This window comes from Sorex fumeus, unplaced genomic scaffold (assembly GCF_029834395.1).
Source record: "Sorex fumeus unplaced genomic scaffold, SorFum_2.1 ptg000041l, whole genome shotgun sequence".
In the NCBI taxonomy this organism is placed as follows: Eukaryota; Metazoa; Chordata; class Mammalia; order Eulipotyphla; family Soricidae; genus Sorex; species Sorex fumeus.
The window spans coordinates 6,976,358-6,998,515 of NW_026606098.1; the positions used below are offsets into that span (position 1 = coordinate 6,976,358).

Consider the following 22,158-nt stretch of genomic DNA (forward strand, 5'->3'; position numbering starts at 1 on the left):
CGCAACCCGGCGCTTAGAGCTCCAGTGCCCTGGACACCCGCCAGAGGGAGCCAAATTGTGCTAGTTTGGGCTAAGTGTCTTGACTTCTCGGGACTACCAGTTCCAAACTGGGGCAAGAGAAAGCAATTTCGGGAACGAAATTGTGAATTGAGCTCCCAACCAGGAGCTGAGCGCACGTCCAAAAGTGGTTTGAACTGCAGGTCTGGGTGAAGACCTCGTGACTTGCACAGTGCACGTCGGCAAAGCGTACCCGCCGCCCCCACCAGCAGCGCTCATCACTGCACTGCTCCCCCATGCCTTTGAGAGTTCCCTCTGAGAAGATAAACCATGACTGAAAACCAGAGTACAGAAGATCCTGTGTCCTGTGTTTAGGGGGGATCTATTCATCACCCCCTTGCCCAAGAGGGTTTGTGGAGGAGAGGAAGGGGTCCAAGAGGTGACATTCAACTGTATTCACTGCATTCACTGCAGTTCATGGAATTGTGCAATCGTGACTTAAACATTTTTTTCCTGTTTTGGGTGAAAATATGCTTTGGAGACATGGGGCCACCTGATTTGGAGGCTATTCCTTGGTTGTGCTCAGGGAACCACAGATGGTGCTAGGAATGGAACTGGCTTTCTGCAGCACTTTAACCTGTGCCATCTCTCCTGCCCCTTTAAAGTGTTCTCTGTGGGGCTGAAGAGCTAGTACGGGGAGGGGGGGCATAGGGCAAACCTGCCCACCACTACCAATCTGGGTTCCATTCCCAGCATCTCATGGACCCCCAAGCACCACCAGGAGTGATTCCTGAGTGCAGAGCCAGGAGTAATCAATCCCTGAGCATCACCAGTGTGACCCAAAAAGCCTCAAAGTAAAAAAAAAAAAAAAAAAAAAAAAGATCCTTCAGAGATGGAGGTTGCCAGCCAGCAAAGATAAGCTGGGGGTATGGGCTTCCTGGCCACCTTGGTCAGCTCTTTTCCACCCACATTTTGAGGAGCTAACATCGCTATTTTTAAATAAATCCTTAGGCTCAGACTTGCGCCCTAGCCCTGCCTGGTCAGAATGGGCATGTGCGCTGAGTTTCCTCTTTGTTGTTGGGCAAGATGCGGTATGCCCACCTCATGGCAGACACAATGCCCACAGCCATGGCCCTCAGGGATGTTGGCTTGTTTGTCTCCCCCTTCCCAGAGTAGCGAGGTTGGGAGCTCATGTCAGCGATGCCCCACGTGGAGAGAAAACAATTGAGCTGAAAATTTATATGGAATAAACGAGGAGCAGCAGCCAACATCTCTTAAAATCTCAGAAAGGTTGACTAAACACTGGCAGAGTGAGAAAATTAAGTGACATCGCAGAGGAACCAGTGCCTCCTGCTCCCCAGTTGGGTACCTGGGGCAGCTACTGGGTCCTGAAGGCAGGCTGGCCCAGCAGGATGTTCTCCTAGCCTCAGGGGTCCCCACCCTCACCCAACACCCCTCTCCTCCCAGGGCACTTCTGGTTACCAACACGTCTCTAACAGGCTCCCTTCCTGGCCCACCTGCCCCAGCTCTGGTTCCTCACTTACGAGAGCTACAGTGCCAGTCAGGTCCCCGCCCTCCATTATACCACCGCGGGGGATGCCCCACACCCCCACAGCAGAGCCCTGCCAGCTGGCTGGCCAGCAGAAGCCAGGCCTCTGGGCAGAGGTAGCCAGCCAGCCTGTCCCCTCAATGGAAACACAGACGCTGGCTGCCTGCCCCAGGGAGTTTCCAGAAGAGAAATTTAATCTAATTTACATACTTCTAGTACATAGATAACCAAAATGTGGCCACTGAAAAAAGTTAAAAGTTCCATCATCTCCCGGTGTCTAACTGGCCCAGGGTTGCAAAATAAAAAGATCAACGTTCCTTATTCTCTACACAAAACGCGTTTTTAAAAAAGTGATGGTCTAAGGAGCTATACATAGAAAGAAAGCAACAGAGAAAAGTGGGGAGGGCGGGCATGGGGGAGCCCACCGCAACCCCTCCCGCCCGAGCCCGCAGGCTGGGGCACTTGACCTGGCAGGGGGCAGCTATCAGCTCTGAGCTCTTCCTGCTGGGGAAGCCCCTGAGGGGAGGCGTGGCCAGCAAGGGTTTCCGTGGCATCATGGCTCAGTAGGGGTTCCCGGCCTCCCCTGAGCAAGCACCGTGGCGGGACTTGGTCGCTCGACTCGGGAACTGGGGGGCTCGGCAGATCCCAGGTCTCACGAGGTGCGTGCGTGCACGTGTCGCGAGTGAGTAGGTCCACGGGGACAGGAGGGAGCCAGGACAGGGGGTCTTTGGGGTCTCTGGGAATGGCCATAAAAGGCAAGCGCAGCCCCACCTGGCTGCCCCCACGGGCCAGGGAACCCTCCCCCCAAGCCCCAAGTCCTGTGCTGGGGGCGGATGCCCCAGCTGTAGTGTGCCCGGCCCCCCTGGGGACCGGTTTGAGGTTCTGGCTTGCTCCTTTGGAAACGGAAAAGAAAGAGGGAAGAGAGGGTGGAGGAGGGTGTGGAATGCGCGTGTCAGGGCGCCTCAGTCACGGCTGTCTGTGCCTGCGGAGCGGGGGGCTCTTCGGGAGGGGCGTCCACTTTGGAGAAGCTCATGTCCAGGATGTGCCGCTGCAAGTGCCGCACCCACTCCTCCTGGATGGACAGTGGCCCCTGGAACTGTGCCTCGCAGAACCTGCCGAGAAGGGGCAGAGATGCTGGCAGGCTGCAGGCTGGCTCTTCCCGGGGACAAGAAGCGGTCGACCACGCGGCCCAGCGCCCACCCCAGAAGAGCCCTGATATCACAGACCCAAAGCATGCCATCAGCAGTGCTCAGGAAGCTGGCAGGGTGCGGGGCAGCCCGAACCCAGTCCCAGGACACTTCAGCTTCATCCTCGTCACCCTGCACTTGGGGGCAGGCATTCTCCAACCCTCCCCGCCCTCTTCCCCCCCAGGTAGGTGCTCACCTGCACTTGAGAGTATAGATGTTGCCCACAAACTTGACAAGTGATGTCTGAGGCGGTCGTGGCACCAGGGAGGGGACCGGCCGGACCCGGGGAGGGGGCTGCCGGACCTCCTCTAGCTTCTGCTGCAGACTGCCAGCATCCTCACTGCCCCGGGCCCCAGAGGCGTCTGCAGGACGGGCTTGCCGGCGCTCAAACTCTGAGGGGAAGCAGGAAGGTGAGCAGCGGGGTGGGGCGGGGATGGGGTGGACAAGGACAGACAGACAGATGGACAAGAGAGATCCAGAGGGGCAGCCCGGGGCCCGGCCAGCAGCACTCACTGTTGATGTTTTGCCGCTGGTGCTCCTCGGCCTTCACAGTGCCTGGAGGGCTGGAGGCCAGAGGCCGCTCGCTGCCATCGGCCGCACGGCCCAAATCGAGCCCTGGCTCGCCACAGGCGCTGCGTCCCACCAAAGCCAGGCCACCGGGGGCCAGCCCCAGAGGCGGCCGCTTGTCACCCTCACGGCTGTGGCCAGCACTGCGGAACTTCTTGGTGAAGGGACGGCCGCCCTGAATGTAGCTGCGATAGGCGCCCACCTTTTGGGGCCGGTGCTTGATCCACTCGCTCAGCGTCTCGATGGGGGAGCCATTCACACACCACTCGGTCACCCCAAACTGCCTCAGGTGCGCCCGCGCGTGGCTGGCCAGTGCCTTGCGGTTCTCAAAGTAGAGGCCACACAGCTCACAGCAGGCCTCGGTGGCTGTGGGCAGAGGATGCCGCTGAGCACTAGCCCTGCCGGCTACGGGAGCCGTGCCCAGCCTGCCCTCCGCCCCGCCCGCCCACCCGCCTGCTTACACGAGTGGGAGGCCTTGTCATGCAGCGCCTTGGCCTTGAAGGGCAGCTCGGTCTGGATGTAAGTCTTGGCCTTCACCTCCGGGGGCAGGAGGCGGTCCTCCTGCAGGGGCCGCTTGGCTGCCATGGAGCCTAGGTAGCCGACAGTTGCAGCCTTGGTACCGCTGAGGGGCGCCAGGATGAGCTCGCGGGGGATGTGGCCCAGCCCAGCTCCCGGTTTGCCTGGCCGGCCTGCCATGGGCACCAGCGGCAGGGCACTCTGCATGGGCCCAGGGGCCACCAGGTGAGGCCCATCCTCGACCAGCGCAGGGGCAAGGTCCCCGGCCGGTGGCTCCTTCTTGATGAGGCACGGCTTGGTCTTCTTTTTGAGGATCTCCCGCAGGGTGTCGATGGGCGAGCCGTTGACAGACCACTCGGTGACACCCATCTGTCGCAGGTGCGAGCGTGCGTGGCTGGACAGGCCCTTGCGGTTCTCGAAGAATTCACCACAGAACTCACAGCGGATGTCGCGCACAGGCTCTGCCCGGGATGCTGTAGAGGGGCGGGAGGCGGCGGCTACATGGGGAGCCTCAGGGCTCACTTGGGTGCCAGTGGCCTGGCTGCCCTGTCCACACGCCAAGACCCAGCCCCCACAGCACCCTCATCTGCCTCGAGGCCCTGGTGTATGCTGGCTCGCTCTGCCTCACATATTCCCGCTGTGTTCATGGGGACACCCTGTGTCACCTTTTACCTTGGGCTTAAGGACACCAGCTCGGCTGCTTCCAACCCCTCTCCCACCACTCACTTCCCTTCTTAGAACTTCAGCTTCCTTCCCAGGAAAAGGGTCAGAAGCGTCCACATTTCAGAGTCAGAGCAGCCCACGGAGCAGGCCTGTCCAGCATCACCTGGAGCACAGACACATGCCCCACCCTCCACTCAGCAGACGCAGACACACACCGACACAGACACACACAGAGATGCAGACAGATGCAGATACAGATACACGCACACACAAAGATATGACACAGAGATACATACAGATGCAGATACAGAGATGCACACGCACAGATGGAGAGACAGAGATACAGACAGATGCAGACAGATACAGACAGATGCACACACAGAGACGCGGATACGGACACAGATGCACACATACACACAGACACACACAGAGATGCAGAGAGGTATAGACACAGACACAAACAGATGCATACAAATGCAGGCACAAACGCACACACAGGCACGGACACAAAGATACAGAACACATACAGATGCAGACACAGACATGCACACAAACACATTCAGACAGACACAGACGCACGCAAGACACAGATGCACATACACAGTTGCAGATTGATATACAGATGCACACAGAGACAGAGATGCACACACACATACTGATGCACAAATAAACACATGCACACACAGATGTACACACAGATAAGATACATGCATAGACAGATGCACAGACATGCACAGACACAGACGTGCACGACACAGATCCACACACACAGACACAGACGCACACCGACAGATGCACACACACAGTTCTACCCACACCCCACACATAGAGCAGTGGTGCAGGAAAGAAGGGGGAGACAAAGGGTGTGAGCACGAGGGAGGGCATCTGCCCTGCCCGGCCATAGGAGTGTCCGCCATCCTGAGGACATGCCCCTTCTTGCCCAGGGCCATGGTGCTGTGGGACCCCCTCCTCCACTGCGGTGGGCCCAACCCTTTACCCTGGGGGCAGGGAGCAGGCTCAAGTGAGGCGTCTCCTGTGGGCCCTTTCTGGGCCCAGGTCCCACTTACACAGGTTCAGGGGACTCAGGTCTTCGCGAGGGGCCGCCCAGGGGCTGTCGGGGGGATGCGGCTCCCCGTGCAGAAGTGCCTCCCGCTTGATCTCCACCCGCATCTGCTCTGGCTTCAGTTTCCTGCTGAGGGAGGGAGCCGCCAGGCCAGGGAACATCTTCCGGGCAGTGGGAGGAGGTGAGGCCGTGGGGGAGTGGCCCAGGGGGCTGCCTGGTGGCGGCGGCAACTTCTTGGCCAGGGGTGAGAGGTGCAGGTCTGCGGGGCTGCGGGCCTCCAGCACACCGCCGGGACTACCGCTGCCAGCCATCTTGGCCAAGGCTTTGGGGCTGTGGCCAGGCGGGTGGGCACCACCAGGCCGGGACTGGGTCCGTCTCTTGAGGATCTCCCGCAGAGTGTCAATAGGTGAGCCGTTGACGTACCACTCGGTGACACCCATCTGCCGCAGGTGTGAACGCGCGTGACTTGACAGGCCCTTGCGGTTCTCGAAGAACTCACCGCAGAACTCACAGCGGATGTCACGCGCCGGTTCGGGTCCTGAGGCTGTGACAGGAGGAGAAGGGGGAGGTCAGTACTATAGGCACCCACGTGCCACCTGCTGGAGTCTTGGCGACAGGGCATAGGGGTTAGGGGCAGGGCAGGTGAAGGCCAAAATATGGCCAAGGAGACTCCATGGCATGGGGTGTGCTGGCAGGACGGGAACCCAGATGCCAGGCTATGGGGCCCTCAAGAGATGCCCTAGAGGCCAGGGCAAGGTGGGACTCTCTGGTGGTCGAAGTCAAGGCCCACCCATGGCTGCCTTGCCAGGGGTGGCTCAGGGCGACTGCCCACCAGCCCTCTGGGCAGGAGCCCACTGCCGAGGCCTGTCCATTCCTGGTCCTGGGCCCGCGGGGAGGAGGGCATCTGAGATGAGGACCTACAGAGGGCGAGAGGGAGCCGCTCCACATCAGAGGCCCAGCAAATGCCAGCGGCAGTGGTGGCGGCCAAGAGACGCTGCTTCCCCGGGGGGCTGGCCACGCCCACGCCCGTCTGCTCAGCCTTCTGGGCCAGGGTGGGGACTGGGAGCAAGGAGGCCGTGCAGGTCAGGGGGCAGCCCAGTGGGGATGGGGAGCCGGCCCTCCTGACGAGCCCGTGCAGCAGGAGTATGGGGGATCGCTTGGCGTCCGGGTCGCTGGCACCCAGGTGGCGCAGGTGGGCGCGGGCATGGCTGGACAGGCCCCTGCGGGTCTCAAACCAGGCACCACACAGCGGGCAGTTCAGCCCTCGGTCCCTGGCACTGTCTACAGCTGCGGAGACAAAACACAGGGTTCGCGGCCACAGCCGGAGTGCAGGGGCTGGACAGGTGCTCCATGGTGACATCTGGGCGCAGGGCTGCACACGACCCATGTGACAGGCACAGGGACGCAGAGGACTGCCGCTGCATTGAGAAGGCGCGAGATACAGTGGGGATCAAGGTTCTCCCAGCCCTGGCCAATATGGAGTGAGGGTGGAGCAGGCAGTGCGATGGGGGCCCGTGGAGGACGAGGGTGTGGGGAGTGGGGTACTGAGGGGGTGATGGGGTGTGGGGGAGCTGGTAGGTGTGACGCAAGTACAGGGTGGGGGACTGGGGGTGTCATGGAGTGTGGGGGACCTGGCAGGCGTGATAGAAGGCTGGTGGGTATGGGGGAACCTGATGGGTGTGATGAGATGTGGGTGGGACCCCCATCACAAAAGCAGGGATCTCCCAGGCTGGCGTTTGGAGCCCCAAACTGAGTTCAGAGAGTGAAAGATGGATGGAGAGACAGGGTGGGGCGGAGCAGTCTGAGAGGGAGCAAAAAATATGAAAAAAGCAGGTGTGGGGAGGGAGGGAACCTGGTAGGTGTGATGGGTTGGGGGCTGAACCTCGCCAAGTGTGATGGGGCGAGGGATGTATTTCACAGGTGTGTGGGTGAGAAGTGTACCTGACAGGTGTGATGGGTTGGGGGCTGAACCTCGCAGGTGTGATGGGGCGAGGGATGTACCTGACAGGTGTGTGGGTGAGGAGTGTACCTGACAGGTGTATAGGGTGGGGGAGTGAACCTCGCAGGTGTGTGGGATGAGGGCTGAACCTCACAGTGTGATGGGGTGAGGGATGTACCTGACAGGTGTGATTGGGTGGGGGCTGAACCTCACAGGTGTGATGGGGTGGGGGTATATCTCACAGGTGTAATGGGGTGGGGGGTGAACCTCGCAGGTGCGATGGGGTGGAAGAATCTGGCAGATGTGACAGGTGTGTAGGAGGGGTAACCTGACGGATGTGACTGGGAATGTGGGGGTGACATGGGTGACATGGTGTGATCTGAACTGGGGTATGGGGGCCTGGTGGGTTTGATAGGGTGTGGGGGGCCTGGTATGATGGGGTATGGTGTGTGGGGGCCTGGTGGGTTTGACAGAGTGAGAAGCCTAGCAGGAGTAATGGGATGGGGGTAGGGACCTGGCAAGTGTGATGGGGTGTGGGGGGCTTTGTAGTTGTGATGGATGGGGGGGGCACAACCTGGCAGGTTGGACGTGTGACGGGTGTGGGAAGGCTGACCTGGCAGGTGGAACAGTAGTGACAGGTGTGGGGGGGAGGGGGGAGAGGCGACCTGGCAGGTGAGGTGGTTGTAATGGGTGTGAGGGGGACAGACATGGCAGATGAAAGAGGTGACCTGGCAGGTGGGGCAGTGTGTGGGGGGGTGACCTGGCAGATGAGGTGGGTGTGTCTATGCACAGTGGTGGCGATGGAGGACAGCAGGTGGGCAGCGCAGGCTCTAGTGCAGTCTGTGCAAGTCTGTACGGTGGGGCCCCTCTGGCCACTGAGCATCACCCAGCAGGTGCCCAGAAGCAAGTGGCCAATGGAAGAGCTCTGCGGGCAGACTCAGGACTACAAAGGGTGCCCGTGAAGCTGGGGTCAGAACCAAAGGCCCACAGGCGCAATGGACGCTTGTTTCCCGGGGGATGCCTCCAAAGCCCCCCTCCCTGGGCTGGGGGTGATGGCCCATGAGCAGCCAGGATGGGAGGAAGAGGGCCTCCGACGTGGAGGGCCCCCCTCCCTGCCCCCCTCACCCTTGGAGAAGGACGGCGCCCTGTCCATGTGCTGGGGGAATGCAGTGGGGCAGGGCTGGGGAAAGGCGCAGGCGGAGGAGACGCTGGGCCCCCCCCGGGGGCCTGGGCTGCTGCGCTCCCCCCACCCTGCTCCCGGGACCCGCACTCACTGAGGTTCAGGGGCCCCTCGTCCTCAGACTGGGGCCACGGTGCCTTGGGAGAGCCCGGCCGGGGGCTCAGGGACAGCTGGGGGCTCTTGTCCTCAGGATTCCTGGGGTTGGGGGAGCCCGCCAGGGCCAGTGGTGCCTTCTTGAGGAGCGGGGAGCTGGGCGGGTGGACCATGCCCTTGGCGGAGAAGCCAGGCGGCGACTTGATGGCCTTGTTGATGGCAGGGGCGTCCAGGGGCTTGGCCAGGGTGAGCAGGCCGGGCCGCGGGGCCCCGGCCACCATCTCCTTGGGCGAGCCGGACTTCTTGGCCAAGCTGGGGGGCAGCCCAAGGTGGGCGTCGGGCAGCCCCTTCTGCCTCACCAGCTCGTAGAGCAGGTCGATGGGGGCGCCGCTGCTCTCGGACTCGGCCACCCCCAGCTGCCGCAGGTGTGAGCGCGCATGGCTCGACAGGCCCTTGCGTGTCTCAAAGCAGGCACCGCACACCTCGCAGGTGGTCAGGCTGTGGGCTGGGGGCAAGACAAGGCCTTGAGGGCCCCAGCCCAGCACACCCCCGAGGGCCCCACCCACCCAGACCCCCTGTAAGTGCCGGAGTCTGTGATGCCTCCCCCCACCATCAGACTGCCCCTGGTGCTGGGGGAGGTGGGAGTGACCTGTCTGAAGGAGGCTGAGGCTCAGAGAAGAAAGGACGGTGCCCAGGGCGCAGAGCAGGGGCAAGCCGGGGTACAGCCAAGGCATTGGATCACACCACACCAGCTCCGTGGCGGGGGCGAGCCAGGGCTGAGCTGCCCGTCATACCAGCTCGGTTCCGGGGCTGAGCCAGGCCGAGTGCCGCAGACCACAGCTGCCTCTGCCGGCCCCGTGTCCAAGGCCCAGGGTCAGGGCCAGGTCTGCTCTGCTCCTATCTCATCCTGTCTGGAGGGGCCGGTGGCAGCTGAGGTTCTCCACTTGCTACAATCACGATCACAAAACACGGCGGCGCAACCAGCGAAGCTTGGAGTCGGGAGTGGTGCTGAGTCCAAGGGTCGGCCCTGGAGGCCAGCCCCAGCTCCCCATATGACATCCCTTGCCACACCCTGCGAGCAGCACTTCATTCCGACAGGAGACAAGTGCTGGGGGCTCCCAGGGATACCTGGCCAGGCCAGCCACTCACCCTTGAGGTCCGGCAGTTCGGGCCGGCTAGTGTGCGGGCCCTCTGCAGCGGCTCTGCTGCTCAGCCGGCTGGCCACCTGCTCCAGGGGCCCTGGCACAGTCAGGCTCTTCCTGGGCAGTGCGGCCACGCCCAGGTCCACGGCCACCACCTCGCCTTCCTCGGGACCCAGGCCTGTGAGGTCGGGGAGACAGGCTCAGCAGCGGCCTGGGCCCGACCAACATCCCCGAGGCCTTGCGGCAGTGAAAGGAACTGGACAGCTCTGCTCCAGGACACACGCGGGGCTGCGGGGTGGGGCTGAGAAGGCCGGGCAGGGGTCGCAGAAAAAGCATCTGGGGCAAAGCTTCCTCTGCGGAGGGGACAACTGCCGGGGTGACCGACGGCAGAAGTTTGGCGACAGAGGCCCGCGGGCAGGAGCCAGGGAGAGTCGCCGAAGCCTGCTCGGGCTGAGCTCAAAAGCGGAGAGGGTGACAGCTGGGGACCGAGTACAGGCGCCGGGGGACACGGGCACTTGCACGAGCTTCCGAGACGGACGGCCGCGGGCGAGGGCAGGTTGGGAGCGCGGGTTTGGGGGCGCGCACTTCGGAGAGAAACGCGGAGAGCCCCGGGCTCGGGGCGCAAGGGGAGGCCGGCAGGGCGACCCGAGGGGGAGCCGGACACACTTAGGGCCCGGAGACAAGAACGCGACCCCCGCCCTGACTCGGAGCTCGCGTGCGTCCCGAGCCCGCGGCGGGGGCTCGTCTGTCAGCGGCGCCCGCATCTGTCAGGGGCCGCGGCGGGGCCGGGGCGCGGGCGGGCGGAGGCGCGGGAGGCCGGGCCCGGCGGGGGGAGGGGAGCCCCGGGGTCGGCGCGGCGGGCCGGGTGTGGCGGGGCGCCGCCGCCGCACTCCCCGCACCCTCTCGGCGCGGCGCTTACCCGGCGCGGGCGCGGCCGCGGGCCCCGGCTCCGGCTCGGCCTTGGGCCCGTCCCGCGGCGGCGGCGGCGGCGGCGGCGGCGGCGGCGGCGGCGGCGGCAGCGGCGGCGGCGGCGGCGGTGGCGGCGGCGGCGGCGCGGGCGGGGCGGCGGGGCCCGGGCTCGGGGGCCCGGGCGGGGGCGCCCCCGCCGGCGCGCGCTCCCGGGCGCCCCCCGCGCGCGGCCCCGCCGCGGCCTTGCCGTCCGCTTTTGTCACTCGGCACTGGGCGGTGGAGGCGGCCATCTTGGCTCCGGCGCACGCGGGGCGGCCGCCTCAGGCGGAAGCAGCCGAGCGTCGAGCGCCGCCGGCCCCGCCCACGCGCGCCCAGGCCGGGCAGCCGAGCGCCGATGCCGCCCCGCCCCGGACTCAGCGGGCTCCCGCCTCGGGAGCCGAACTGCCTTGGGAGCCCACGGCCCGCGGAGGCACACGGACACACGCACACACGCCGTGGTGCCCCACGGCACACGGAGGCACACGGACACACGCACACGCCGCGGTGGCCCACGGAGGCACACGGACACATCATCACAGCCCACCGCCCGCGGAGGCACACAGACACATGCACACCCGCCGTGGTGCCCCACGGCCCGCGGAGGAGCTCGCACACACCATCATAGCCCACGGCCCGCAGAGGCACACGCACACACGCGTATGGCCTGGTAGCCCACGGCCCACAGTACCGGGACTCCCCTCAGGACCAGCCCACGTTTCCAGCACCACGTAACCCTGGGCTCTGGGATTGGGGAGGGCCTCGCAGACGAGCCGCAGCTCCTGCCCCAACCGCGCAGCCGGCCCCCTGCGACCACTTAGGGAAGGCTGGAGAGGTTGCTAAGGGGGGGCGCTGCAGGGCCCCGCAACCCAGCTGCGACCTGGCTCCCTAACCCTCCCCTGGAGTAGATCACCACCCCGGGACGAGCCTGCCGCCTGCTGGGAAGATCTCACTGATGTGGCTGGGGTCTGCCTAGCGCGAGGGACTGAGGGGGCGGGGCAGGAGAACACGCTGTCCCCGGTGCTTCTCGGGCACCCTCAGACTGTGCCGGTCTGCGTGCCGTCACCCGATGTGAGCCGGATCCGATTCGCCCCTTCACCCAAAGCCACCAGCCACTGTACTGTCGGGGAGCTTTGACAGCCACGCCCCGCACAGACCGTCCAGGAACCTGCGGGCGATCCCTGGAAGAAGGAACAGGGGCGGACGGCCGAGAGGAATGCCGCTATCTCCCGCACAGCTCCTGGGCATTCACAGCCGCTTCTGCCAGCTCTGCTGAGGGTCCAGCGAGGGCCCCGCAGAGGCGACTGACGGGACGAGGCCGGGGGCACTGAGGGGCCGCAGAGGCTCCACAGGGATGGGTCCTTCCCCTTTTGCTCAGCGGTGGTGCCCAGGGCATAGGTCCCGCACAACACATTCCCCCAGTCACGATCGCGGGGTCCGGGGTCGGCTGGCTGGGATGCGACCATCGCGAATCTCACCGGGCTCCCGGCTGCGCACTCGAGTCAGGGGGCGGGGCCGGGAGGTGGGCGTGTCACCCAGGCCCCGCCCCCTCCAGACTGCGACCGCGGGCCTGGGACCTAAGTTCTCTGAGCCTCAACTTCCTCGGCTCTGACTGCACTGCGGGGATATAACATCTGCCTTACGGGGTATCTAACTTAGTTATCCGTCTCCTAGCCAGACTCCGAGGGGCAGGCTGGTAGCGAGGGCACCCGGGGTCCCCTGTGCGGACACTGGGTCACTTGCAGGGAGCCCAGTGGCACCCAATCCGCCTGCTTCCCTTACCGTCGCTGTAGGTGGGGCCTAGGTCCTCAGCCCAGCCGCTGGGGCAGGGCAAGGGCAGAGGCATGCGGGCCCGGCGGGCGGGCAGGAGGGTGCCAGGGGGCCGTGGAGTGGCAGCCGTGGCCAGCAGCTCCTGCAAGACGCTGATGGGCGACACGGTGAGTTCCCAGTTGGTGATGCCGAAGTCCCTCAGGTGGGCACGGGCGTGGCTGGAAAGGCCGGCCCGCGTGTCGAAGCCTGCTCCGCAGAAGTCACAGCGCATGAGGCTGAAAGTGCCTGGGTCAAAGTTGGCCACTGTGGAAGAAGAAAGAACATGATGTCCTGGGAAAAGGACCCCGGGCCAGCCATTCCTGCCCATTCAGCGCACACCTCCTCCTTCAGGAAGCCTTCTTGGCTCTGCTCCCAGCTCCCAGCCACAGGGCCCACACCCATTGGTCAGCAGTACCACACCTGCCTTGTACGTTCCATCCCCAGCACCGCAAAATAAACAGCCACAATACAAGCCACTGTCTGGGTGTGGCCTGGCCATCCTGGGGAGGGCAGAGGTGTCTGAATGGTCTGTGTGTTCAGCCCACTTCACCCCAGACCCCCGGGGCTACAGATTGTCTCTGGGAGGAAAGAACAGGTTCTGGTCCCCATCAGCCCACCTCACCACATTCCCATCAGCGCATGTCCACTGTCTCCTAGCCTACCAGCCGCAGGTGAGCACGACAACTGAAGCCTCCCCTATGGCTGGCCCAGCAACTTGGAACCAAAGTGAGTCCTGGGCGGGGCAGCAATATGTGGCAGCTGCTCAAGATGCTTCCAGCCTGGTCCCCGCACCCAATGCGGGGTGCCTCACGGCCCCAGCCACCCGCCGGTGGCGTGGCCCTACCTTTCTTCTTCTTCTTCTGAAAGGAGCAGCTGCGCTCGATGGCCTTCACCTCCTCAGCTGAGATGAAGTGACGAACATTGTAACTGACGCCCACGCGGTTGAGATGGCCGCGGACATGGTTGGCCAGGCCAATGCCATTGTGGAAGCGGTCGGGACAGTAGGGGCACCTGCGCTCCTCGGGCCGCAGTGCTGCCATGGGGTCCCCGCCCAGGAGCGCGTCCAACCCCAGTGGCGTGTCCAGCAGCAGCAAATCCAGGGGGTGGGCGCCTGTCAGCCTCAGTGCTTCGGGGGCGCCCTGCCTCGCAGCCATGGTGGTGGCCAGCACCTCTGGCCCTACCCTGGGCAGCAGTACCACAGGCACCGTCCAGCGCAGTTGCCTCTGCTGCAGGGTTGAGGCCTCGGCGGCCCTCAGGGCCTCCCAGAAAGTTCGCCTCAGCTCCAGTGCTCGTGGCGGGATGCGGCCAGGGGTGGAGGGGGAGAGCCACAGGCCAGCTCCAGGTGGAGCATCCACTTCTGGGGTCAGCGGGATGCCCTCCTCCTCCTCGTCACTCCAAGGGTAACTCCCGGCCCCCAGTGGGTCAGGGGGCACGTCCTGCTGGAGCTGGACAGAGCAGGAGGCAGAGGCCCGGGTCAGCCGTGGGAGCTGAGGACCCGTCCAGCCCAGTGGCGGGCAGCCCCGGCCCAGCTCCATGCTCGGGCTGTGTCCAGCAGGACCTTCCTGCCAGTCAGGGCCCAGGAACGGCTTCACTTGGCCAAAGTAGTCCACAGCGGGGGGGATGCAGTCATGGACCTCCTGGCTGGGCCCATCCCAGGGGGGTGCCGCGTGGGCCAGCCTCACGTGTTCCCTGAGCAAAGTCTCACTGGATGCCAGGAAGCCACAGTACCAGCAGGCCTGCAGGCCCGACGACGATGACGACGAGGCTCCCGGGGGTGGGCAGGCCAGCACGGCAGTGGCCGCCAAGGGCTCTCCCGGGCGGTCATCCAAGGCGCAGTGAGGGCCCGGCAGCCCGGTCCCCCAGCCCTCACCGGCCGGCACCTGCTTCAGCTTCTGGATCTCTTCAAGGATCTTCTCACGGGAGGCCTGGTGGAGCCGCCGGTGCTGCTGCAGTGTCTGTGGGTCGGCGAAGGCCCAGCCGCACTCACCGCAGGACAGGGGTGTCAGGTGGGCTGGTGGCTCCTGGCCCGGGGCCCGGCGGTGCTGGCTCATGTGCTCCAGCAGATGTGCCTTATGTGGGAAGTAGATGCTGCACTCGAGGCAGGGGAACACAGCTGGCTCCTTGTCCTCATCCTCGTCGTCGTCATCGTCATCATCCTCCTCCTCCAGGTCAGCTGCTCCCTCAGCCACCTCCTCCAGGAGCCCACAGAGGTAGGGTTCTGGGTGCCTAGGTGGCAGTCGCTCCACAGATGCCTCTGCGTTCACAGTCCAGGTCTGTGTGGCCACCTCTGAGGCTGCCCTGGACAAGCCCCATTCAGCCTGTCCCTCGAGGCCCTCCAGGTTCTGGGGGGCCTCCACCATGGTCATGGCCAGTGTCTGGGCATCATTGTTAACGGCTGGTGGCAGCAATACTGGCTGGAAGGATGGGGATGGCAGGGAGGGGCAAAGGGGAGGGGGCAGCAGGTCAGGGTGCAAGGGCCCCTCTCTGTCAGGGTGCCAATGGAGCTGGGGCCGACCCCGAAACCCCTTGTGCACGGGTGTAAGATTGCTCTGGATGTGCGAGAGCCTCAGCGCGCCCCCCTCCAGCTCTTTCCCAGGTCTCACGATGACCAAGTCCTCCACCCTGTGCTCCAGCGGGCGGCCCTCCCCGACCTCAGGGTGCACGGTGTTCTCCCAGGGCCCCTGGCCATCAGGGGGGCCAGGGAAGCGGCCCCAGAGACGGCGCAGTGGGGAGCCCGGCCGCAAGTCGAGGCTGCAAAGAAGTGGCAACAGTCAAAGGTTAGCCTGGGTCTCAGTGCCCGCTGTGGTGAGGCAGCACCCGGGCCACCGAGAGGGCCAGCTGTGGGGACCCTGGGGAGACTGTCACCTCTCAACATCTGCCCCCCAGAGCCACCGTGTCTCTGCTCCCCAAAAGGTTGAAGTGGCCCAGCTGGGCCCCCCGCTGTCTTGGGGCAGGGGCTGGGGGTAAAGGGCGGAGCGCAGTGTCTGGGAGCCCCTGTCACCTGATCCCAGATGTTCCTGGATGTCCTCCAACAGCCACTGCTCAGAGTCAGCCCCAGTGGGCAGGACCCAGACAGCAGACGCCAAGCCCACACCGAGGCTCAGGGACGCTCCGTGCCCAGCGCTCATGCACGTCAATACGCGTTTCCACGAGCAAGTCTACAGGTTGCCTCTAAGGAACCCATTTCACAGATAAGGAAACTGAGACTCAGGAACGCCCAGTGTCCCATGGCCTGCTCTGGGCTGGTGGACTGTGTCCTTCTGTGGCTGACCCTACCCACTGTGCTAGCCCAGGACCATCCTTCAGGGGATACCTCACCCTGTTCATACTGATGCTGCCCCGCAGTCCCGGCCGTCCTCCTGTCCTGCTGCCCCACCATCCCAGCTGTCCTCTTCTACCGCTGTCCTGCTGCCCCACGGTCTGGCCATCCTACTGTCCTGCTGTTCTGTCTCTCCATCCTCACTGCCTTCTCATCACTGTCCCCGCTGCCCCTGGCCTCACTGCAGCTCGCTCCCTGCCCCTGCCCGCCCTGAGCTCGGGGCCAGCACTCACCAGGGGCGCGTCCGAAGGCTGGCGGAGCTGGCGCGGGGGAGGGCTTCGCAGAGGCTGGGATGGGGTTGCCCGTCTGCAACAGAGAGGGGAAAGCCTGAGGGGTGGCACCCCAGCCCTCCCCCAGAGGCTGTGAGCCTCTGCTGCCTGAGCCCCAAAAGTGGGTACAGGAGTGAGGGCCCCGAGCGATTCAGGGACCCAGGGGCTGCTGCTACCCCCACAGCCAGGCCCCCTCCAGGGACACCCAGGGAGTGGGGCCTCTGCAGCCCCCCCACCCATGGCCTCTCTTCGGCTTCCCTGCACTTCCCCGCTTGTCACTGGAAAGCCCCCTCAACCCTGACTCCCTGCACTGACACCTTCTCTTTGGAAACCATAGCTGAACTCCATCTGATCAGGGGAGCCCCTGAGATGCTCTCACGCCCCCTGAACTCACACACACCCGCTCGGGGGAGCCCCGGAGATCTCCAGGCGCACCTCTTTCCCACTTTCCCTTACCATTTCTCAAAGTGCAAGACTCCGTCTCTGTTTCTGCTTCCCTTGGAGGTACCCTCCCCCGACCCCCAGCCTCAGCAACACGGGACTTAGGTCTCCTGGCTGGGCTTCTCCCCTACCCCCAGCTTCTCCTGGCCCCAGCTTCTCTGACCCTCTGTGGTCCCCATTGCCCCCTCCCCAGCCTTGTTCATAGTGGCAGCTGGTGCCTTGCGCAGTTGATGCTAAGCACTGGTCCCGAGTACGGCCGTGACGTCCCTGCCTTCTGGGCCCCTCAAGGCTGCGTGTACAGAACCAACTCTCCATTACCTGCCCCTGCGGAGAGAACACCCAAAGGTACACAGGAGCCCTACCCTGGTTGAGATCTACCCACCACAGCCATAGTTGCTGACTGGGCATCAGCCAGAAGCCCAGGCTCAGATGGATGCCAGGGGACCCCTTCAGAGTGGGAGCCACAGGACCAGGGCAAAGTCCCCACAGAAATAGACACTCCTGAGGCCAGTGACCAGCAAGAGCCTCCGCAACGGCGAAGCTATGACCCCCCCCCCCATCTGTCCAGTACGGCCCATGCTGGAGTCCGCAGTGCAGGCAGTGAGGGCCGCATACCCGATGGGTCACTCACACTGGCCCAGGGCTTGCAGATAGAGCAGGACCACAGGGAGGACCATAAACAAGTGGTGCCACATGCACCTGTGTCTGTGTAGCGGCTGCGGGCACCTGCCATTGCCCTGCGCCAGCCTCCCACCATGGTACCACCCACACTGTGAGAGATCCCGCAGCCAAAAAACATCTACATGATGAGGGCGGGACAAGAGCCCCCAGCCCCGCAAGGACTGGCAGATGAGGATGGACGAGAGCGTGTCCATGGACGCATGTCAGCCGAGGCACAGAGATTCCGAACCTGCAAGTCTGTCACTGCCGCTGACAAAGACTTCACTGGCCACTGTTACACTCCCATGAGGCTCCCATTCTCACTGGTGGTGAATTTGGGGAAAACAGTCAGGCAGGGCCCTGGGTTCAAGGTGGTGGGCATGTGGGGGACTCCCCAGCCTAGAGGACCCCTTTAACGTCCCTATAGGTGTTCTGGGCTCAGTCCCTCGTTGGTCTGCATCCTGGGGTCCTGGGAGTGAGGACGAGAGATGGGGGCGACGCCACGGTGCCCGTCAGTGCCTGGAGCCCCATCAGGCAGCAGAATCCAGCGATAACTGAAGGCCTGGGTGTGGGCCTCAGATGGGCAGGGACACAGGTGTCTTTCCTGTGGCTCACAGGGATCCAGGGTTCAGGCTCCATGGCAGACAGCAGGAGAGTAGTAGCGTGCAGCTGTCCCACGAAGGACTCCAGTGCTTCAGTGGCCTGGTCACAGGCCCAGTGGAGGCGCAGTTTCACCCACCCTGGCCGCCGCAGCATAATAACACACCACTGCCCCCTGGAGGCCGGCATAGGGAGAGCACATGGACAACAGGGCAGGTGGTGGATACATCTCACCTGGGAGAGGCCAACCTAGGATGCCCACCCAGGGAAGGGACAGAGCAAACCAAGAGAGGAGCAGGGGACCTGGTCCAAGTCCAGCTACCAAACTCTAGACCCTGTGGGTGTGCTGGGACTTTCCCCCACAGGTGCTCAGGGAGGACCAGGACACCCACACCAGCATCACAGACTCTGTCTCATGGCCTGGGTTCTGCAAAGATAGGGAGAAGCACGAGTGCCTCGAACCCAAGGCCAAGGACCCCACAGAGCCAAGATCCGGGGGCCCTGGACATTGCAAGCTCCAGTGTCCAGGTATGGGGGACTTGGGGCTCAAACAAAGGGTTCGCTCGCTCCCCGACGCTGTTACGGTGCCTGAGGGCACTCGGCTGATGTGGGTGCCACATCAGTGCACACTCCAGGATGGTCCAGGACCCACTGCTATGGCGACTGACCCTGCAGGCCACTATGTGGTCTTACCACCCCCTGTCCCTGCACCCAGCCAGTGGCTGGCATAGAGCAGCTCAAACTGGCAGGGACGTGGTGCAGCCAGCTTTCTGTCTGGCCATGACCGCTGACCCAAGGCAGCTCACTTGTCCCTTGGGGGGGGGGGGTATCTCGGTTTCCCCATCTCCAGTGACACAGATAAATGGGGGGGAGGGGGAGGGAATCTTTCAAGAATGATCATATGGGGCCAGGGAGATGGCGCCAAGGACTGGAGTGTACACCAGTTTGATCCTCCTCTATTAGGTGTGACCCTCATGGGCCAAGTTGCTGCTGGAGAGTCACCCCCCCACACACACAATAAAAGAGATCACTGCATTAAAAGACTGGTTTGCAGGAATTGCGCAGGAGAGGAGTTCAGATGGTTCTAGATATTGGGCCCTCAAGTGCCTAGGTCTGCCTTGCCCACCCTCCAAGATCCAGCCATGTGGACACTGGCCTCCACCTGACCTCCACTCGGCCTCCACTCGGTACTTGGTCTTTGAACCGCCATCCCTGCTGGGTACCCCTTAAATTCCTCCTGGCCGCCAGGTGTGGTCCTGCCATTCAGACTTCCCTACCCGCCAACCCCTAGGGGTTCTGGGTCTTCCTCCCCTCCACACTGTTGGAGCCCCTCAGGGTGAAGGCACTTAGCTCTAAGCCTGTCTCCCTGATGACTAGAAGAGCGGCCAAGTATTTAATGAGGGAGAAACATCATGGGGTGGGGTAAACTGAGGCACAGAAACACGTCTTAGGCATGGAGTGGTCGCTCTCTCCCCAGTAAGGGGCGTGAGCTGAAGAGCACGGGGCAGATCAGAGGGAGAGAGGGGCCCTGGAACAGGTGGCTTGGGTGTTCAGCTGCCACCACTACCTTGTCAGGTACAGGTGGGCTATGCTCCATCACCCTCAGGGCAGGGCCTGCGGGCCCGGTATATACGGGAATCCAGGGCCTCAATGCCACACTGACCTGGGACCAGGGCTGAAAAGTTGCCAGACCCAAGTGCAGACACGAAGCCCAGCTCAGCCCTCGCTGGATGGGTGCCGCCATCACCGTCATGGGCCAAGTCCCCTCTTACCAGAAAGGCTACCTTGGCCGTCCAGGATGTCCCGGGGTCCCTCCTTGGAGAGAGGCAGGTACTGCGTGGTTTGGAAGATGCTGCTGTCACCCTCGGCCTCCTCAATTCCACCGTCCATGTCTTCCCTGGGCGCTGGGCCAGGCAGTCGGCTGGGGCCACAGGGGTGGTCGGGGGCCACCAGGCCTCCTGCCAGGGGGCCATCCATGAGGGCTCAGCCCTGCTCCCCTCAGCAGCTGGGCGGCTCAGTGACACATTGTGGAGCTGTGAGCAGAGAATAGAATCGCCTCAGTTTCCCCAGCCTCAGTTTTCCTTCCAGCTTAGCAGAGCTGAAGACTCGGTGCTGAGTCTGAGTCTCTCTGACAGCCCCCAGAAGCTGTGAACCCCCATCCCCGCTAAACAGCCTCAGTTTACCCCTTTGACATACGTTCCCTGGTGTCTGCAGTTGGAACTGTTCTCAAAGCCTACCCATTCCATCCCCACAGCAGGCTCCAGCCAGGCCCTAGACCCCCCTCACACCTCCCACCTCCCACCTCAGAGCTCTCCACCTGCACGCCAGCCTCAAGTGACCCCAGCACCCCCTCCTCTTCTGCCAGACCGGCCCTCCTCTGAGGGCTGCAGGGACCAGCTTGTGGTCCAGAAAAGCGGACCCTGGGGAGCCGAGGGGGCGGGGCCTCTGCTCCACTATAAATACCTTCAAGGTAACGAGGAAAGTGAAGGGCAGGAATGAGGCGCCTTCCCCAGGGAAAGGAGGGGAGGCTGGGCCCAGGCAGCTGGGGCGGGGCCGGGGCTCCAGGCCTGGCTGCCGGCGCTGCCCTGGGGTCCTGGGGGCGGGGCGGGGGCTGGTCCCAGGGCTGGCAACCCTGACCGGGAGGGGGGGTCCCTGGCCTGGCTGGAGAAAGCACCTTCGGGTGCCCAAGGTGGAGGGGGGCACTGGCCGCAGGGCACCGGCGGGACCGCAACTTCGGAGCACTTTGGCAGCCTGGCACGGGGCTCCCGCCTGCACGCCCCCCTCCCGGGTCGCCGGGGAGGGAGCCGCGCCGCGCCCGCGAACCCCTGAGGGACGGGCGGGGTCCCTGAGCGGCGCCCTCCGCCCGTTCTCCTCGGGGCGGGAGACCCCGCGGGATGCACCCACTTGGGGGGCACCTGCCTAGGACCCCCGCTCCTCCCCCATGCACGGCCCCGCCCAGAGGCCCCGCCCCTGCAGCCCCGCCCCCCGCCCCGGGGGGTCCCGCCCGGCCCGGCCCGGCCCGGGTCTCCCCCTCCCCTCCCCGGCTCCGCCCCGCCCGCCGGCTCCCTGGCCCGGGCCCGGCCTCACCAGGGAGGCGGCCCCACCGGTCGGGCGCCGGGGCTCCGGGCTCCCCTCCTCGGTGCGGCCGTCGCTGCTGCTACCACCGCTGCTGCTCCCGGTGCCGGTGCTGCGGCCTCCACAGCCGCCGCCGCCTCCACCGCTCGGGGGACATTGTCCCTTTAAATCGCTCCCCCCGCTGCCCCGCCCCCCGGCGCGCCGCCGTGACCTCAGCGCGACAGCCCCGCCGCGCCGCCATGATGAGGAGGTCCGGCGCCCCCTCCCGCGCCGCCCCAGGGGGGAGCGGCTGGCGGGCGCGCCGCCATGTTGGGAGTGTCCTGGTGGGACACCACCGCATCGCCCCGCCCCCCACACACACCTTAAAAGGGCCCCTAGGCCCCTGGGTGAGGCCCGGTTACCAAGACAACACTCCTACCCTCCTAACCCCAATGGTTACTCTTCATTCCTCTGCTTCTTTCACCTCTAGGCCTTCTAATAGCACCTGGAGAGTTGGAGTGGGGGCACAGACGCTTCCCCATGGGTCAGTCATTCATAGGTCACTGAGGACTACACCTAATCAATCACTCCTTCTCAGACCCCTGCACCAACCCAACTTGCCACCACAAGTTCAGGCCTATCATCCACCTTGGACTTAGCATGACCCATGCTCTAGAGCTGTCCAAGGTTCCTCTGCTGCACCAATGCCCTATGATCACAGCCTTCTGGACAGCCTATCATACACACAGAATAGGCTGCTGTCTTCTCCCATGCAACAGTCCAACAACCACCCATTTATCTATCCAACTAGCCACCTATCCACCTTTCCATCATCTAATCTTCCAAACACTTTTCCAACCATCCTTGCTTCCATCAGTTCATCCAAACACCCTTCAATTCACCTATCCACATTCCATTTACCTGCTTCTCCAAGTACCACCCAAGTTAATACCTACTTATCCATGAATCTAAGCATGCACTCACCCATCCTATACACCTCTTTCCACCCAGCCACCCATTCATCCATCCATCCATTTGTATGCCCATTCCCCAAACACCCTTCCAATCACCTATTCTTCTGTCCATCCAAACACCCACACAAATAACCCACTCACATCCCACCTACCAGCCTATCCATATCCCAACCAAGTGAACACTTGTATTG

General features: G+C 63.7%; 1 protein-coding gene across 9 annotated transcripts; it reads right to left on the reverse strand.

Annotated features, from left to right (window-relative positions):
* Positions 1-1,718: 1,718 nt before the first annotated feature.
* On the reverse strand, positions 1,719-21,184 carry WIZ (WIZ zinc finger). 9 transcript variants are annotated; one of them, XM_056119290.1, is made up of 13 exons: positions 21,027-21,184; positions 19,712-19,972; positions 16,203-16,275; positions 13,495-15,401; positions 12,624-12,914; positions 9,904-10,074; positions 8,756-9,259; positions 6,464-6,829; positions 5,547-6,086; positions 3,762-4,289; positions 3,247-3,666; positions 2,930-3,125; positions 1,719-2,658 (listed from the first exon to the last, which is right to left on the reverse strand). In XM_056119290.1, the coding sequence occupies exons 2-13, from the start codon at positions 19,914-19,916 to the stop codon at positions 2,499-2,501; spliced, it is 5,361 nt and encodes a 1,786-aa protein (XP_055975265.1). In that variant the 5' UTR covers positions 19,917-19,972; positions 21,027-21,184; the 3' UTR covers positions 1,719-2,498. The 9 variants fall into 9 exon arrangements, with proteins under 9 accessions (XP_055975265.1, XP_055975266.1, XP_055975268.1 ...); XM_056119291.1 differs by lacking the exon at positions 9,904-10,074 and having other exon boundaries at positions 21,027-21,183; XM_056119293.1 differs by lacking the exon at positions 6,464-6,829 and having other exon boundaries at positions 21,027-21,181.
* Positions 21,185-22,158: the final 974 nt, after the last annotated feature.

What these genes read in the sequence shown, in the direction of transcription:
- WIZ (XM_056119290.1), bottom strand. Translation starts at nt 19,916, where the DNA reads ATGGATGGCCCCCTGGCAGGAGGCCTGGTGGCCCCCGACCACCCCTGT. An exon ending in AGCCTTCGGACGCGCCCCTG is followed by an intron (nt 15,402 to 16,202) that starts GTGAGTGCTGGC and finishes ACTTCTTTGCAG; the next exon opens with CCTCGACTTGCGGCCGGGCT. An exon ending in CCTGAGTCCCCTGAACCTGT is followed by an intron (nt 4,290 to 5,546) that starts GTAAGTGGGACC and finishes GCCCCTCTACAG; the next exon opens with CATCCCGGGCAGAGCCTGTG.